Consider the following 16,961-nt stretch of genomic DNA (forward strand, 5'->3'; position numbering starts at 1 on the left):
ATCATTCTGATGTTTATTCTGTCATTTGTTCACTCGTTCCACTTGTTCATTCTGTCTATTGTTTATTCAGTCTCTCAATCATTTGTTCCTTCACTCAGTCATGTTTGTTATTCATTCATCATGTCTTTTTTCTGTCTATTTGCTCACTCACGCTTACCAGCTATCATGCATTTTTTTTTCTTTTCAGGATTAATAGAAAGTTATGAGAGTTAAGTTAGTGAAGAGAAAGGATCCTGCAGAGTCTGTTTGATATTTCATCTAATGCAATGACATTCACTCATTTTAAAGTGTCCAAATACTCCCTGAGGCCACATGAAAACATAATAACACTATAATATACATTGTTATGATCTAAAGCTGTGGTTATGTTATTTTGAAATGCACAGTAAGGACCTGGTGTAGTGATGGATGTGGAAATAAAGGAAAGGAGAAGTTAAGCATTGCTCCACACTTTGTGTCAGTACGGAAGATAGAGTTGTTTTCCAATGTTCAATGATTTTATGTAGTCAAAAAGTGGCATAAATCTTCACCATGTGGAACTTTATTCTTCTTCTCTGGTCCTGCATTCGTATCGGTGAGTTCAAGATGTGTATGTGTGACTGTTTTACACTTCTCTGATTTTCACTGGTCTTGTATTTCTGCAGGAGTCTTTATTAATACAGTAAATATGCTAATCATGGCTAATGATATATTTGTGTTTCAGCTGTTGTTGTAGGAGCTCCAGATACAGTTACAGGACACAGAGGAGAGAGAGTTGAGATCAGATGCTCATATGAACCCGGATATGAATCAAATTCAAAGTATTTGTGTAAAGGCGAGTGTAAATACGTTCCAAATAAAAACATCATTGCGAAATCAGGATCTCCAGCTAAAGACGAGAGATTCTCTCTGACTGACGACACGACCAACAGAGTTTTCACCGTCACCATTACTGATCTGAGAACAGAGGATGAAGGACAATACTGGTGTGCTGTGAAGAGGAGAGGTCCTGATGACTATTCAGAGATTTTGTTGAAGATTAAACAGGGTAAGTGATTAATGTGACTTCTGCTCATTGAACTATAGTGATGTGGCTTAAATTCATGTTTGAATCTGAGTTTTTTTTTTTTTTAAACTATCAGCCCATTTTTAATGACAAGCATATGTGTTTCATCAGGTCCATTGACTCCAACCCCTTCACCTGACACAGGTAAACACCTCTCCACATCCTACAGCTGATATTTCTCTTATGTAAAGATCTGTCATTTAATTCTGTAAACCATTTAAGTAGTTAATTGTGTCTTTTGTACTTCCAGGTTCATTTGGTATCATCATCACAGGAGTTTTGGTTTTGCTCCTGATAGGTGCTGTATTGGTTATTGTGGCCATACGAAAGAAAAAGCAGACTCTTGGTAATATTTTTGAATGATATATGAATACATAAAATCTACATTACATACATACATATATCTGCTGTATACACTTTATAGTCCGTAATGATGGAAAAACTCAGATTCAAGTTCGTATTTTTTTTAGTCAGATTCTTGCTGTGTAAACAAAACAGTTGAGACATTGAACACAATCTCTGGATTCAAGCTAACATGAAGAACTGAATTCAAATACTGGAAGAAGTTTTTAAATGTAAATAACATTCATCTGTCACAGGTCCGGTCTCCTCCTTCACCGAAGGGTTTCATCTGACATTAAGAGAAGGAGAAGAGGTGAGTCAGGAACATGTCCATCATAAACTGTAGTTCTTCTCAAGTAAATGTCAAGGTTCACTTTCTTCCTCAGTATGATGAAGCAATCATTTCCTTCTTCCAATTTACAGAATGAATATGATGAAGGGAACCCACCAAACCTTGGCCTGCCAAACTCACACACAGCTCAAAGTGATATTTCTGCAGAAAATAAGTTTCACAGACCTGTGAACACAGAACCTGCCGACTCAGTAACAAACAATCATAATCTGGATCAGATCTACACAGAACTCGACGCCAGTAGACAGAGTCACATTTATCAGTGTCTTATAGCTGATTCTGCTCAAGAAGAGTCAATCTATCACAACACTGATGGAACAACTGACTGAACACTTGTACTCATACTGTAAAGAGTGATGTTCACCATTTAGGAAATGGCTAAATCAGCACAATGACATCAGAAACAGGAGAAAACAAACTGTCTCAGTCAGGAAACACTGTTTGAATGGCCATCAATGGAGAAAGATGCTGTTGAAGCCATGTAGTGTAGTTATGACATCTACCAGCAGGGGTTAATTGGCTCTTGCTAACCATCTAAACCTCAATCACTCTGCAAAAACAGGTTTGATTTGACAAATTAGCTTTTGATTGAGAATTTAAATTACATTGTTAGTAGTGTTGTAAAGTCAGAATAAGAAAGAGCTTTATTGCCAGGTATGTTTACACATATGAGGAATTTGTTCCTGAAGCTTCCACAGCACAAACAGAATAATAAATATAGAATAAATAAATACGAAATAACAATATACAAATATATATGTATATATATTGTTACGGCCAGCTCGTAACCGCAACAAAGATGGGACAGCCACACCACTGAATTAATAATAATAATTAATATTTATTACAAAATCTAGGGGTTTAGACAATACAAAAGGCAGACAACGATCGATCATGAAGCGAGGCAAACCGAGGCCAGCCGGAGATGATGTCAACTCTCCCTGCCCTCCTTCATTGCATGAAACCACGGCATATATCTCCACCTCCTAATGGAAATCAGGTGTCCTGCATCTCTGCGGCCACCTACAACACAAAAAAAAACAAAACCAGCAAATACCAAGAAAGATAAACGCACCCATACCCATAACACCTCCCCTCTTAAGAGAGAGGATCCTGCAAAAGAACCTCTAAAACAAATGTGCAAATATTATTCATTTAATTAATTTCATAAAGTTACGAAAAATCTAACATAACCACTAAACCCAAAATCATTATAATCCACAGCAAACCCAGTCTGGTCCTTCTTTAATCTGATCCCCCTCTACAAATTGAACCAGCAACTCCCGGCGCCTAGGAAAAGCCACAGTCAGAATGAGGGAAGACAGAAAGAAGAAACAAAACATTTGAATTAGCTGCCAAGAATCTCACACGGGGCACGAGATAAGGCATCAGCCAGTACATTCTCCACACCCCTTATGTGTCGAATGTCCAAAGGATAGGGTTGTAGAAAGAGAGACCATCGAATAAGACGCTGGTTTGGGCTCTGCAAAGAATGCAAAAAAGTAAGTGGATTGTGGTCTGAGTATACCACAACTGGAAAAGTACCACTTGTTAGATAAACTTCAAAAAACTGCAAAGCCCAAATCAATGCCAAGGCCTCCTTTTCAATAGTGGAGTAATGCAACTGGTGAGACTTAAACTTCCGAGAGAAATAACAAACTGGTCTTTCTATACCCTGTTCATCCGTTTGCAACAATACCGCTCCAGCCCCGACTTGACTAGCGTCAACCTGGATCTGAAAAGGCTGTCCAATGCGTGGAGCAACCAACACAGGTGCAGTGCTAAGCAACAATTTCACATTATCAAAAGCCCGTTCACACTGCAAGGACCACTCAAATTTAACGTTTTTCTTCAACAAATCAGTCAGAGGAGCGACCACTGACGAAAAATTTGGGCAAAAGTTCCTGTAATAGCCCACCATACCCAGAAAACGCATAAGCTCTCGTTTCGTGTTAGGTGGAGGAAAACCATCAATTGCCAAGACCTTGGCGCGCACCGGACGCACATGACCCTGCCCGACTACCTTCCCCAAATAGGTCACAGTCGCCTTGGCAAACTCACACTTCGCCAAGTTGACTGTGAGCCTAGCCTCCACCAAACGCTCAAACAGTGTTCGAATGCGTAAAAGATGCTGCTCCCACGTGTCACTATATACCACGACATCATCCAAATAAACCGCACAACCATTTAAACCAGAGGTTACACCGTTCATCAAACGTTGGAAGGTAGCGGGTGCATTTCTAAGGCCAAAACTCATTACAGAATACGAATATAGCCCAAAAGGGGTAATGAATGAGGCAATCTCCTGTGCACGGGCGGTTAAAGGCACTTGCCAATATCCTTTCAATAAATCAAATTTACTGACATATTTTGCTGAACCGACTGAATCTACACAATCTTCCATTCGGGGTAATGGAAACGAATCTGGTTTTGTCACATTATTCACCTTTCGGTAATCTGTACAGAAACGGTACGATCCATCTGACTTCCAGCAAACAAGGTGATGCCCAACTTGAATATGAAGGTTTAGCGATGTTATTTTCAACCATATACTTAATTTCAGACTCAAGATGCTGTTGTTTATCCAAAGAGACACGATAAAAACGCTGGCGTATTGGTTTCGCATCACCAACATCGATATCGTGCTCTATCAAATGAGTGCGTGAAGGTGAATCTGAAAACAATTTAGGAAACTCGGAAATCAAAGACAACAACTCAGCTCTCTGGTGTAGGGGCAAATGCTGCACAAAACCCTCCAAGTTATTAAGCGTCTCAGAATTTTTAAGCCGGGGCTGCAGCATACAATCCTCAGGTACTTTAACATCCTCAGCAACTTCCACGGACGAAGCTACAGCAACCGCCACATGAGCCTTCTCTGACACCAACGAACGGGAATAAAAGGGTTTTAACAAGTTAACATGGTACAACTGTGTGTGTCTCTTCCGCTCAGGTGTTGAGATCAAATAATTTTGATCACCAACCTGATGTACCACTGTAAATGGGCCTGAAAACTTGGCACAAAAAGGAGAAGCAGGAAGAGGCAACAAGGCCAACACCTGATCCCCTGGACAAAACACACGAGTCTCTGTGCGTCGATCAAACAACCGCTTCATCTTCTTTTGCTTGTTTAACAAGTTGTCTTTAGCCATTTGACCAGCTAAGAGTAAACGTCGTCTAAAGCCGTCAACATATTGTAACAAACTCTGAGGTGGGTCAGGCCCTTTTTTCAGTCCATCATGAAGAACAGCCAATGGTCCACGCACTTTATGACCAAAAACCAACGCATTTGGACTAAAACCTAGACTATCCTGAACCACCTCCCGAGCTGCCAACAACAACCAGGGCAAACCATCCTCCCAATCACGCTTCAATTCCACACAATAGGCCCGAAGCAAAGACTTCATTGTCTGGTGGAAGCGTTCGAGCGCCCCCTGGCTCTGTGGATGGTAAGCACTAGAATGATTGCACTTCACACCAAGCTGCTGCAAAACTTCCTGAAACATATGAGAAGTAAAATTTGATCCTTGGTCGCTTTGAACAACCCTAGGAATCCCAAACACAGAAATAAACTGTGTCAGTGCTTTAACAATTGAACGAGTAGTGATTGAGCGAAGAGGATAGGCAGCAGGGTATCTAGTACTCTGGCACATTACTGTAAGCAAAAAAGCATTACCTGATTTAGAAGGGGGTAATGGACCCACACAGTCTACAATCAGATGCTGAAATGGTGGTTCAGTCGCTGGTATTGGATACAGCGGTGCTGGTTTTAGACCCTGGTTCGGCTTTCCTGTAAGCTGACAGGTTTCACAAGTTTTAATAAACTTCCGCACATCTCTTTTCATACGAGGCCAATAAAAGTAATGCAACAAATGATTATAAGTCTTGTTAACTCCAAAATGACCCGCAACGTCGCCATGTGCAGTACGTAAAACAGTGTCTTGAAGAGACATTGGTACAACCACCTGAATACAGGCCTCACCCAAAGGTAACTCACTACCAGATAGCCATTTCCTTAACAGGATCTCATCCTCAATGAAACAGCCACTTGCTGCACTCGCTACCTCTTCAGCGGACAATGCAGCAGAAAACATTTCCTTCAAGGTGGCATCCTCCCGTTGCGCCACCACCAAATCCTGCTGAGAAACAGAAGGAAAAAGATACGAAAAGCCAGGAATTATTCTCTTTTTTTCACAATCAGACTTGAACTCTAAATCCTGCTTTTCAGACGTATTCTTACTCATTGCCCGAGTAACAGCACAAGTCACAAACACTTCAGAAAACTGTCGATCAACATCAGCTTGTGCTGGTAAGGAAGGAGAATCTGTTACAATAGGAGGAGGTGGTACTTCCCAAAATAACCGAAATGCCCTCCACTGGCAGAGAAGGTCTCACGCCTACAGTAACCTGACCAGTGACCAAGTCTGACTCAAGTACAATTGCGTGTAATGGAACAGGCAGAACTTGTAACCCAATTCCTTTTATTAACACCTCATTTCCAGTACTGGAACTCTCAGAGAAAGGCAAAACAGACTCTAAAATAAAAGTCTCAGAAGCTCCAGTGTCTCTAAGAATTTTAACGGGAACTTTTTCATCACTTCCAACCAGAGACACAAAGCCGTCAGTAATGAAAGGAGCATAGCTCAACTTTTCTTCGTTACCCGCCACCAAGCTTTCCCGAATACAGGCTACATCAACATCAGGAACAACTAATTCAATAACTGAAGACACAGCAAGAGCAGATTTTGGTTCAAATTTAGAACGGTTCATTTTTGCTTTAAGAGCTGGGCAATCTTTTTTTCCAGTGTCCTTTATTCAAACAATAAGCACACTGATCACCTTTATCTACCAAACTTCTCTGCTTTTTCTCAAGTTTCACATTAACAGGCAAAAAAGAACGAGTCTCCATAGGAGCACTTTCCACAGAGCCATTTAAACGACGCCAATGATTTTTTTTAACATCTCTATGAGTCAACACATATTCATCAGCAAGGACCGCCGCCGCCTCTACATTCTGAGTACTACGCTCCGTTATGAAAACAGCCACATTTTCAGGTAAAGTGTTTTTAAACTGTTCCAACAATAACAATTCATAGAGTGAATCAAAATCATCTGCCTGTGAAACAGAGCACCAACGATCAAACTGAATCCTTAACTCTCTTGCAAACTCTGTGAAAGACTGCTGCGTACCTTTTCGTAAAGTCCGAAACCGTTGCCTGTAAGCTTCCGGAACTAACTCGTATGCCTTCAGCACCACGTCTTTTACCCTACTATAAACTTGACTGTCGCGAACACTAAGCGTCGAATAGGCTTTTTGAGCTTTACCACAAAACACACACTGTAAAAGTAGCGTTCTCTCACAATCTTCCCATCCCATAAGATCAGCCAGCCGTTCAAACAGAGTAAAGAAAGTATCTAAATTGTCCTCATCAAATTTTGGCATGAGGTTAAGAGAACGAGAAACATCAAAAACTTTTGGAGCTGGACTAACTATTGGGGCCTGCAAATTCCCTGAATGATATCCCAACTTACCTTCTCTAATCAGAGCAAACCTTTGAGATTCAATATCCAGTTTACGCAACTCAACTTCTTGACTTATTCTACTCTTCTCCATTTCCAAGAGCAACAATTCCTTCTGCTCTTCAAACGACAAAGATGAAAGTGTACAAACAGGAACATCCTTTTCTCCTTGATCTCCAGTAACCCCTGATTCAGATACAACAAGAATACCCAAATCAATAAGAGCAGTTTTAACAACAAATACCACTCCCTCTTTTAAACTCTTTTCTTTAGTGGTAAGGCTGATTTCATACTTTTCTGCTACTTCCAATAACTGTTTCTTAGAAAGCTTATAAAAGCTCTCCTCAGTGGGATGCTCAAAAAACTCATCTAACGACGTAGTCATCTTAAAAAGCACAATTATCAACCTCTAGATCAGAACATCAAATTCAACATCAACTTTTCAACTCTTTTCAAACTTCTCACATTTAGTGACTTTCCCCACTACCTACACACAACACTACCTCAACCCTAGGCTTCGTGCTTCCACCAAGAGCTAAGTGACTTTAAGCACTCTAATACCGTCAGTACAGACCACTCTCGGATAAACCAGAGAGCGACTGTTACAGCGGCAGTGCCCTCAGCCCAGCGTCAGCACAAAAACAACAAACTAAAATAATAAAGGGTCAACGCAAGCTGTTCTAAATTCCCTGTAAGAGTATATGGGAAGGACTTTTGTCATGAAACATCTTATAGTGTATTTCCACTGGGCGGCGCTAGTTTCCGCTATTCCGCTATTGTGTTTTTACTTTCACTTTTGCCAGCCGTTTGCTCCGCCATTTCTTCAGGTGTTAATGTGCGTGATTGAATGTAAGTTTATTATTTAATTATACAAATTATAAGTGATACATGTTTATTATGTTGTTGTGTTTAAATATTCAGTTTGTGCAACCGAATTTTACATTGTGCACTATGTTATAATATGAGAGCTATATACAGTGATTCACGTGCATATGTTCACTGCTGTTAATCCCCTCTCTGTGACATTGGTACATGCATAACTTGTCCGTAGTGTGTTACTGTTTGTTTATGTAACTTAATGTTATTGGACATACACTGATGTATATTTTTATTTTGTTCATTTCAGAAAGACCACATTTAATACCTTGCACATAACTGAATGATGCCAAATATGCAAACAAATATAAAGAGTTGAACTGTTCCATGTCTCCTGTCACGCTTCTTACCGGAGCCCCGTAGTGGATGAGCATTCACCTACCTATATTATTAGTTATAGTTCTTTTCATTTGGTCCTTCGAGCCGGATGCTACACTCATTACGGTGATATGGAGCAATGGAGCCAATATTACTCTCCTGATACCACACATCCTGTTCGACCACAGGCCAGAGCACGTCAGCTCTCAACACGTCTGCAAGCTTATGACATAACATTGCCTAAATCTCTCATACCAGACCCTGCGCTGTACGACAGTTCATACCACCAGCCAAGGATGAATCACCCAGCATCACAGCTAAACCTCAGTGGACAGGCCGAGCCAGTCTCGACTGTGGAGCAGCTTCCTATGAGTGAGTTATCTCTGGTGCAGTATGGAGTAGGTCAAGCTACAGGTCATTTGGGCAGCGTTGATAATGGATCTGGTGTTTTTGCAAGACAGCTAGATGATGACAGATCCTATAGTCATTCTAGATCACCTGTAGTTCAGCGAGAATATCACAGTCTATCCGAACGTGAGTCTCTTAGCAGTGGTGCTGTTTCACCTTCACTCCGTGATGAAGAACAGGCTAGAGCCATCTCACCACCTGTGGTCAGACCAAAAGCTACTGCGACACCATCTATCCCACTTCAGCCATTCCATGCTGCTGTAGTCACCCGAGACATTTCTCAACAGTCAGCTCCATGGCATATGACACAAACGATGCCTAATGCCGCATATGGTACGACTGCGCCATATCTTGGTGTCTCACCTTCATCCGCTCCACATGCAATGCTGCATCAGCAAACTTCATCCAGTACACTAGATTTTCGTCCTTCATGCCAACTTACCTCATCATTGCCACGTACTGTTACATCAGTGAAGCTGCCTTTAGTTACAACAGCCCACACCACTTGTGTGCCACCTGTCTATCAGTTACAGACTACTGTTCCATGCCAACCACAATGGCAGTCATTCACCATGCCAGACCCATATCGACCTCCACCATCAGTCCCAGGGTATTATGTCACTCAGCCGTCTATTCACATTCCAGGACAGACCTGGTATGGCTCTCCAGCAATGTACCCGCCACTACCTCCAACCCCTGTTTACCAGCCAATACCTGCAGCGCTTCCACTCCAGCCAGTTCCAATCCCAACATTACCTAAACTTGTGAATGATAGTGAGAGAGAGTTTACAGATCTGAAGATGGCTTTGGATAATCTCCTCAATCCTCACACTGAGCTCACTGAACATTATAAATATAGGGTGTTAATGGAACAGTTAGTCCTGGAGGAAGCAAGGCTTATCGTCCAAGCATGCCGGCATCATCCTGCACCCTATGCAGCAGCTATGACAGCATTACAACGTCAGTATGGCCAACCTCATCAGCTGGCTCAAAGTGAAATTGCATCTTTGTTAAATTCGCCTGATATTAGAGCTGGGGATGCAAAGGCTTTCCAGAGTTTTGCGCTCAATGTTGACTTGTTAGTAGGCATGCTGATGTCACTTGAGGGGCCACAGGGACGAGAACTCACTTGCACGGGGCATGTTGACAGACTACTCAGTAAGCTACCCAAGCATTACAGAGATAGTTTTATTGAGCACCTCCAGTTACGAGGCAGACTGAGCACTGACAGCCTCAACCCGTATAACCTTCATGATCTTGCTGACTGGTTGAAAGTGAAAGCAGAGGCTCAGCGTCTGTCATCTAAAATGGTACAGCGCTACCAGACTGAGAGAGTTCAAGTCCCACGTAGAGAACGTCAACCCATTCCGAAGCCCCAAACTCGACTCACTGCAGTGTATCATGGCAGCAACCAACCCAAAGAGGTCAGTACAGTAAATTATGCCCATACAGAGCCTGCTCATGCCCAGCAATCAGTTAAGAAGCTGAAACGTCTATGTCTGTTCTGTAAAAGTCAAGAGCACTATTTGTCGCAGTGTAGTGAAATCACTGAGCGCTCACCGGAACAGATTTTCAAGTGGATAAAGGACAGTAAGAGATGTTGGAAATGTGGACGTACAAGTCATAAATGTGAGGAATGCACGCTAAAGAAACCTTGCAGAGAATGTGGTAATATACACCTCAGTGTGCTGCATTCCATTGCCAAAGATGGTCCCAACCTTGTGCTACTTACGACGTCTGGAGATCGAGCATATCTGACTTCCCCTAGCTCAACAGGACGTGTTTACCTGAAAGTCGTCCCAGTGCTGCTGTGGAAAGGCAAAAGATCTGTACCAACATATGCTATCCTGGATGACGGGGCCCAGCGGAGTATTGTTCTTCCAGCAGCAGTTCAGCAGCTAGGACTTGTGGGTAGGGAAGAGCATATGGCCCTTCGCACCATCCGACATGATGTCACTGAGTTAAAGGGACAGTCAATCGATCTGCTACTTTCCACACAGTCAAGTCCAAAGGAGAAGTACAGCCTCACAAATGTATTTACTGCTCCTCTCCTTACGTTAACTGACCAAACGTATCCCATCCAGAGACTCCAGCGATGCTATTACCATCTCAGAGGGATTCCTCTTCCAACCTTTGATAAGGTGCAGCCCCTTCTCCTAATTGGGTCTGACTACCCAAACCTGATCACAGCCAAGGAGCCCATCAGACTAGGGCCAGCTGGTGGACCGGCAGCTGTTCGTACGCAGCTCGGTTGGGTTCTCCAGGGACCAGATGGACTTCTGCCACATCAGGTACCTTCACCACAGTGCTTATTCACTTCCCTTACTCCAATTCGCGATCCTGTTTACCAACATGTTGAGCGACTGTGGCAACTGGATGTCCTCCCATACCGCAGTGAAAAGCTGGTAACACGATCAAAACAGGATCAAGCAGCTGTGAATATGCTGGAGACCAGAACACGACGTGTGGAAGTTAATGGCATCTTGCGTTACGCTACTCCACTCCTTCGTGCACGGGATGCCCCACCTTTGAGAGGAATCAAAGAGTCAGTTTTGTCCAGCCTCAGAAACACTGAGAGGCGTCTCAGCAAAGACACAGAAAAGGCAAAGATGTATGAAGCTGAGATACAGAAACTCCTTGATTCAGGGTATGTTGTCAAGATACCCCTGGAGAATCTTCAGCCCATTGAGGAGTCATGGTTCATACCACATCACCTCGTACACCACAATGGCAAGGATCGGCTGGTTTTTAATTGCTCCTTTGTGCATCTAGGTGTTTCCCTTAATCAGCAGCTGCTTCCTGGTCCCAGCCTCAGTGCCTCATTGTTGGGAGTTCTCCTTCGGTTTCGGCAGTATGCGGTTGCCATCAGTGGTGACATACGTGGTATGTTTCACCAGGTGAGACTCCTACCCGAAGACAAACCCCTGTTGAGGTTTATTTGGAGGAACATGCGTAGGGAGGATCCACCTGACATTTACGAGTGGCAAGTCTTGCCCTTTGGGACGACCTGCAGTCCCTGCTGCGCCACCTTTGCTCTACAGAGACATGTGCGCAGCCAACAGCCCGGAAATGAAGAAGTGCTGCAGTCCATAGAGCGGAGTTTTTATGTAGACAATTGTCTGCAGAGTTTCGCCACTGCTATGGAAGCTAAGCAACTGATCGACAAGATGAGACCTCTACTAGCCTCAGGGGGCTTTGAAATAAGACAGTGGGCTTCTAATGTACCTTCAGTCATTCAGCACTTACCTTCCACAGCTCGCTCAGAGAGCATTGAACTGTGGTTGCAGCAGTATAATTTGGATCCCCTGGAACCAGCTTCTGGGCTTGGTGTGGCACTGTCTAGAAGACCATGTGGGCTTCCGGAATCGTGAAATGATAAATCACCCCCCAACAATGAGACACATTTATAAGGTCTTGGCATCACAATATGACCCCCTGGGGTTTATCATCCCCTTTACCACACGGGCCAAGATTCTTGTCCAGAAGCTCTGGGCCAAACCAAGGAATTGGGATGATCCAAACCTTCCCACAGACTTGCTAGAGAAATGGAATAGGTGGGAGGAGGAGTTGCCCGACCTCAGCAAGATCAAGCTTCCCAGATGCTACATCCCTTCCAACTTTGATGTGGAGACATCAAAATTTAATTTGCATGTGTTCGGTGATGCATCGGAAGTGGCCTATGGATCGGTGGCTTACCTCCTTATTGAGCAGCATGGGAAGATCCACACCTCCTTTGTTATGGCCCGCTCTAGGGTAGCCCCCAAACGGCAGCTGTCAATGCCACGTCTCGAACTTTGCGCGGCTCTGACCAGTGCCCAGCTTGCCAATTTCCTCAGTCAGGAACTGACCATCGCCATAGAGAAGGTGACATTATGGACTGACTCTACTACTGTCCTGACATGGATACAGTCAGAGTCTTGTAAATATAAAGTTTTTGTTGGGACAAGAGTGGCGGAAATCCAAGAGTTGACCGAGCTTCACTCATGGAGGTATGTAGATTCCTCCAATAACCCGGCGGATGATATCACCAGAGGGAGGAAACTTACAGAGCTGGCAAACCCAGGTAGATGGAGTCAGGGTCCAAAATTCCTTTGTGAACCACCAGATCACTGGCCAGTCACGCCCTTGTTAGAGGCCCAAGATGACATATCAGAGAAAAGGAAAGCTGTCTTCTGTGGTCTGGTTGGGAATGGGGATCAAAGTTCTGGGATTCCTGATGCATCCCAGTATACTTCCTGGAGAGACTTGGTAAATGCTACTTACCAGTTTCTTCACGGGGCAGCTACCCAAACCATGAGCACACAACACCCTGACTACCAGAGTGCGGAAGTACTCATATTGAGTCAATGTCAGGAGGAGACCTTCCCAGAGGAGCTTAGAGCCCTGAAGTCAGCGAAACCTGTGCCTGTTTCCAGTCGTCTGAACACACTTGCACCAGAGTTGGATTCCACACTGAGATTGATCCGTGTGGGAGGAAGACTGCGGAAACTGGATGACTTAAGTCAAATTGAGATCCACCCAGTGGTTTTAGACCCGCACCATAAAGTAACTAAACTTCTTATAAAGCACTTTGATGAACGCCTTCTCCACCCAGGACCTGACAGGGTTTTCGCCGAACTCCGTCGCCACTACTGGATCCTGAGAGGCAGACAAGCGGTAAGGCAACATCAGAGAGAGTGTGTAGAATGCCAAAAGTGGAGAGCCAAGCCGACTGTGCCTATCATGGCTGACTTACCTTTAGCTCGTCTGCGACTATACCAACCGCCTTTTTTCTCAACTGGAGTTGACTGCTTTGGGCCCTTCATTGTGAAGATTGGCCGTCGCACTGAAAAACGATGGGGAGTCATCTTCAAGTGCTTGACGACCAGATGCATTCACCTTGACCTCCTCAATAGCATTGATACCGATGCATTTTTGTTGGCACTTAGACGGTTTATAGCTCGCAGAGGAACCCCATCCGAAATTTTCTCGGATCAGGGGACCAATTTCCGAGGAGCTGCAACTGAATTACGGGAAGCCTTCAAAGTAATGGAACCCAAACTGCAAGAGTTGTTGGCTAACTATCAGATCAACTTTAGGATGAATCCTCCCGCCGCACCACACTTCGGAGGTGCATGGGAAAGGGAGATCAGATCAGTAAAGTCTGCCCTGCAGGTAGTTGTTGGTAGCCAGTCGGTTCCAGAGGAAGTACTACGCACAGTACTGATCGAAGTCGAGGGCATCCTTAACAGCAAGCCATTGGGATATGTCTCATCCGATGTGGCAGACATAGACCCGGTTACCCCTAACATGCTGCTCATGGGGCGGCGAGACGCCTCACTCCCCCAGGTAATCTACACTCCTGAACCGCTATCCAAGCGTCGCTGGCGTCACTCTCAAACCATTGTGGATCACTTCTGGTCATACTACACCCGGCATTACCTCCCAAGCCTTCAGACTCGCCAGAAGTGGCAGCGAGAAACCCAAGATTTAACTGAGAATATGGTAGTGATGATTATGGATCCGCAGCTTCCCAGAGCCCATTGGCCAACTGGTCAGGTAGTCAAGTTGATACCCAGTGCTGATGGACACATTAGGTCAGCTCAAATCAAGGTCAGTGATCGCTTATACATACGACCTGTGGCCAAACTCGTCAGACTTCCAGCACTTCCGGATGGAGGTGACGCTGACCCCAAGGACTAGGGAATTTATTCTCACACATATTAGCTATGCTAATCTGGGGGCGGCTGTTCTAAATTCCCTGTAAGAGTATACGGGAAGGACTTTTGTCATGAAACATCTTATAGTGTATTTCCACTGGGCGGCGCTAGTTTCCGCTATTCCGCTATTGTGTTTTTACTTTCACTTTTGCCAGCCGTTTGCTCCGCCATTTCTTCAGGTGTTAATGTGCGTGATTGAATGTAAGTTTATTATTTAATTATACAAATTATAAGTGATACATGTTTATTATGTTGTTGTGTTTAAATATTCAGTTTGTGCAACCGAATTTTACATTGTGCACTATGTTATAATATGAGAGCTATATACAGTGATTCACGTGCATATGTTCACTGCTGTTAATCCCCTCTCTGTGACATTGGTACATGCATAACTTGTCCAGTAGTGTGTTACTGTTTGTTTATGTAACTTAATGTTATTGGACATACACTGATGTATATTTTTATTTTGTTCATTTCAGAAAGACCACATTTAATACCTTGCACATAACTGAATGATGCCAAATATGCAAACAAATATAAAGAGTTGAACTGTTCCATGTCTCCTGTCACGCTTCTTACCGGAGCCCCGTAGTGGATGAGCATTCACCTACCTATATTATTAGTTATAGTTCTTTTCACAAGCGTTGCTTCAGCCTAACAAGGGAAAAGCCACCAATATGAGAAGACAATCAATTTAATCCTCGCTATAATCTCACGCAAACTTAACGGAGACTACCAAAAACAACGTACATATACCACCCAAAAAGTTATCATAAACAACCTTCATACCTGTACAACGACAACCGGTCTCAACTGCCTTCATCAGTCAAACAAACAAATGCCAAACAAGAGTAAAACATACGTCTACCTCCGCAGCATTTCAATATCGCATTACAAACGTAGGTTAGGTTAAAGTCAAACTCACCCGACTCACTTTCCTCTCATATAGATGAGTGGCAAACAATTGCGATAAACAATCGACAAAGAGCAATGACTAACCAACTTACACATCGATCTGTCAGCACGCTCTCCTGCAAACAGCTGAACTGCTGAAAATACCAACATGTGTTTCTAATCACCAAACGCGTATCCCGGAACATCCGGGACGAGCCCCCAATTTGTTACGGCCAGCTCGTAACCGCAACAAAGATGGGACAGCCACACCACTGAATTAATAATAATAATTAATATTTATTACAAAATCTAGGGGTTTAGACAATACAAAAGGCAGACAACGATCGATCATGAAGCGAGGCAAACCGAGGCCAGCCGGAGATGATGTCAACTCTCCCTGCCCTCCTTCATTGCATGAAACCACGGCATATATCTCCACTTCCTAATGGAAATCAGGTGTCCTGCATCTCTGCGGCCACCTACAACACACAAAAAAAAAAAAACAGCAAATACCAAGAAAGATAAACGCACCCATACCCATAACAATATATATATATATATATATATATATATATATATATAGATTAGATGGTATATATGTGTACCGGTAAGTCATGTACAAACGCAAGGAAATGTAAATAATTATGGTGTGATAAATAAATAAGTAAATGTATAAATAATGTTGTGTATTGCACATGGTTATTGCCAAGAGGGGGCATTAAAGGATTAGTTCACTTTCAAATGAAAATTAGCCCAAGCTTTACTAACCCTCAAACCATCCTAGGTGTATATGACTTTCTTGTTCCTGATGAACATAATCAAAGAAATATTAATAAATATCCTGACGCATCTGGACTTTATAATGGCACTGATAGGGTTCAATGAGTATGAGCTAAAGAAAAAGCTTCAATCCACATCCATCCATCATAAATATGTGCTCCACACGCATCCAGAGGGTTAATAAAGGCCTTCTGAAGTGAAACGATGTGAAACATGATCCTCCTTTGTGATGGGATGGCATAAGTGGACTAACTGTGCCGCCCCTTCTGTGCCGTCTCCTATACACCTTGTCATCTGTCAGAGTCCGACCCCACTTCGGGCCGCTATGCCATCCGAATCGGGTCCCAGTACTCTGTCTCACGCCGGGTACGTCTGTGGTGCTGTTGGTCCCGCTGGCTCGGAGTCTGGAGGCCTGGTTAGTGCTTCCCAGCCCGTCCCGCTGACTCATCTGTACTATCAGACTCAGCTATGCAATTCAGTTCGCCCGGCGCCCCCCAGTGTTCAGGCATGTCCATTACATTTGCGTGTCCCTGGACAGTGCACCTGTTGTCCGGGCAGAGATAGCTGTCCTCCTGGCAAAGGATGCAATCGAGCCGGTCCCTCCAACCGATATGAAGTTGGGGTTCTACAGCCCCTAACTTCATTGTACCCAAGAAAGGCAGTGGGTTACGGCCAATCCTGAATCTGAGTGCCCTGAATCCATCCCTTCACAGGCTGCCGTTCAAGATGC

The 16,961-nt window shown here is 43.7% G+C and overlaps 3 protein-coding genes across 3 annotated transcripts; all 3 read left to right on the forward strand.

Annotated features, from left to right (window-relative positions):
- Positions 1–409: 409 nt before the first annotated feature.
- On the forward strand, positions 410–2,491 carry LOC125271282 (CMRF35-like molecule 7). The gene is made up of 6 exons (XM_048195361.1): positions 410–574; positions 704–1,027; positions 1,157–1,189; positions 1,296–1,391; positions 1,645–1,700; positions 1,811–2,491. The coding sequence occupies exons 1-6, from the start codon at positions 532–534 to the stop codon at positions 2,066–2,068; spliced, it is 810 nt and encodes a 269-aa protein (XP_048051318.1). The 5' UTR covers positions 410–531; the 3' UTR covers positions 2,069–2,491.
- A 5,563-nt stretch (positions 2,492–8,054) lies between these two features.
- On the forward strand, positions 8,055–12,229 carry LOC125273096. Its single transcript, XM_048198364.1, has 2 exons — positions 8,055–8,105; positions 8,383–12,229. The coding sequence occupies exon 2, from the start codon at positions 8,582–8,584 to the stop codon at positions 12,227–12,229; it is 3,648 nt and encodes a 1,215-aa protein (XP_048054321.1). The 5' UTR covers positions 8,055–8,105; positions 8,383–8,581.
- Positions 12,202–15,111, forward strand: LOC125271201. The gene is made up of 2 exons (XM_048195204.1): positions 12,202–14,758; positions 15,037–15,111. Exon 1 carries the CDS (start codon positions 12,231–12,233, stop codon positions 14,538–14,540), a length of 2,310 nt encoding a protein of 769 aa, XP_048051161.1. The 5' UTR covers positions 12,202–12,230; the 3' UTR covers positions 14,541–14,758; positions 15,037–15,111.
- The last annotated feature ends 1,850 nt before the right edge of the window (positions 15,112–16,961 follow it).

Source organism: Megalobrama amblycephala, linkage group LG7, assembly GCF_018812025.1.
Source record: "Megalobrama amblycephala isolate DHTTF-2021 linkage group LG7, ASM1881202v1, whole genome shotgun sequence".
Taxonomy (NCBI): domain Eukaryota; kingdom Metazoa; phylum Chordata; class Actinopteri; order Cypriniformes; family Xenocyprididae; genus Megalobrama; species Megalobrama amblycephala.

Bases quoted from the DNA above. Each gene is read 5' to 3' on its own strand.
- LOC125271282 (XM_048195361.1), top strand. From the start codon at position 532: ATGTGGAACTTTATTCTTCTTCTCTGGTCCTGCATTCGTATCG. The intron at 1,028-1,156 runs GTAAGTGATTAA...GTGTTTCATCAG, and splicing joins TTTGTTGAAGATTAAACAGG to GTCCATTGACTCCAACCCCT. The intron at 1,190-1,295 runs GTAAACACCTCT...TTGTACTTCCAG, and splicing joins AACCCCTTCACCTGACACAG to GTTCATTTGGTATCATCATC.
- LOC125271201 (XM_048195204.1), top strand. From the start codon at position 12,231: ATGATAAATCACCCCCCAACAATGAGACACATTTATAAGGTCTTGGCA.
- LOC125273096 (XM_048198364.1), top strand. From the start codon at position 8,582: ATGGAGCAATGGAGCCAATATTACTCTCCTGATACCACACATCCTGTT.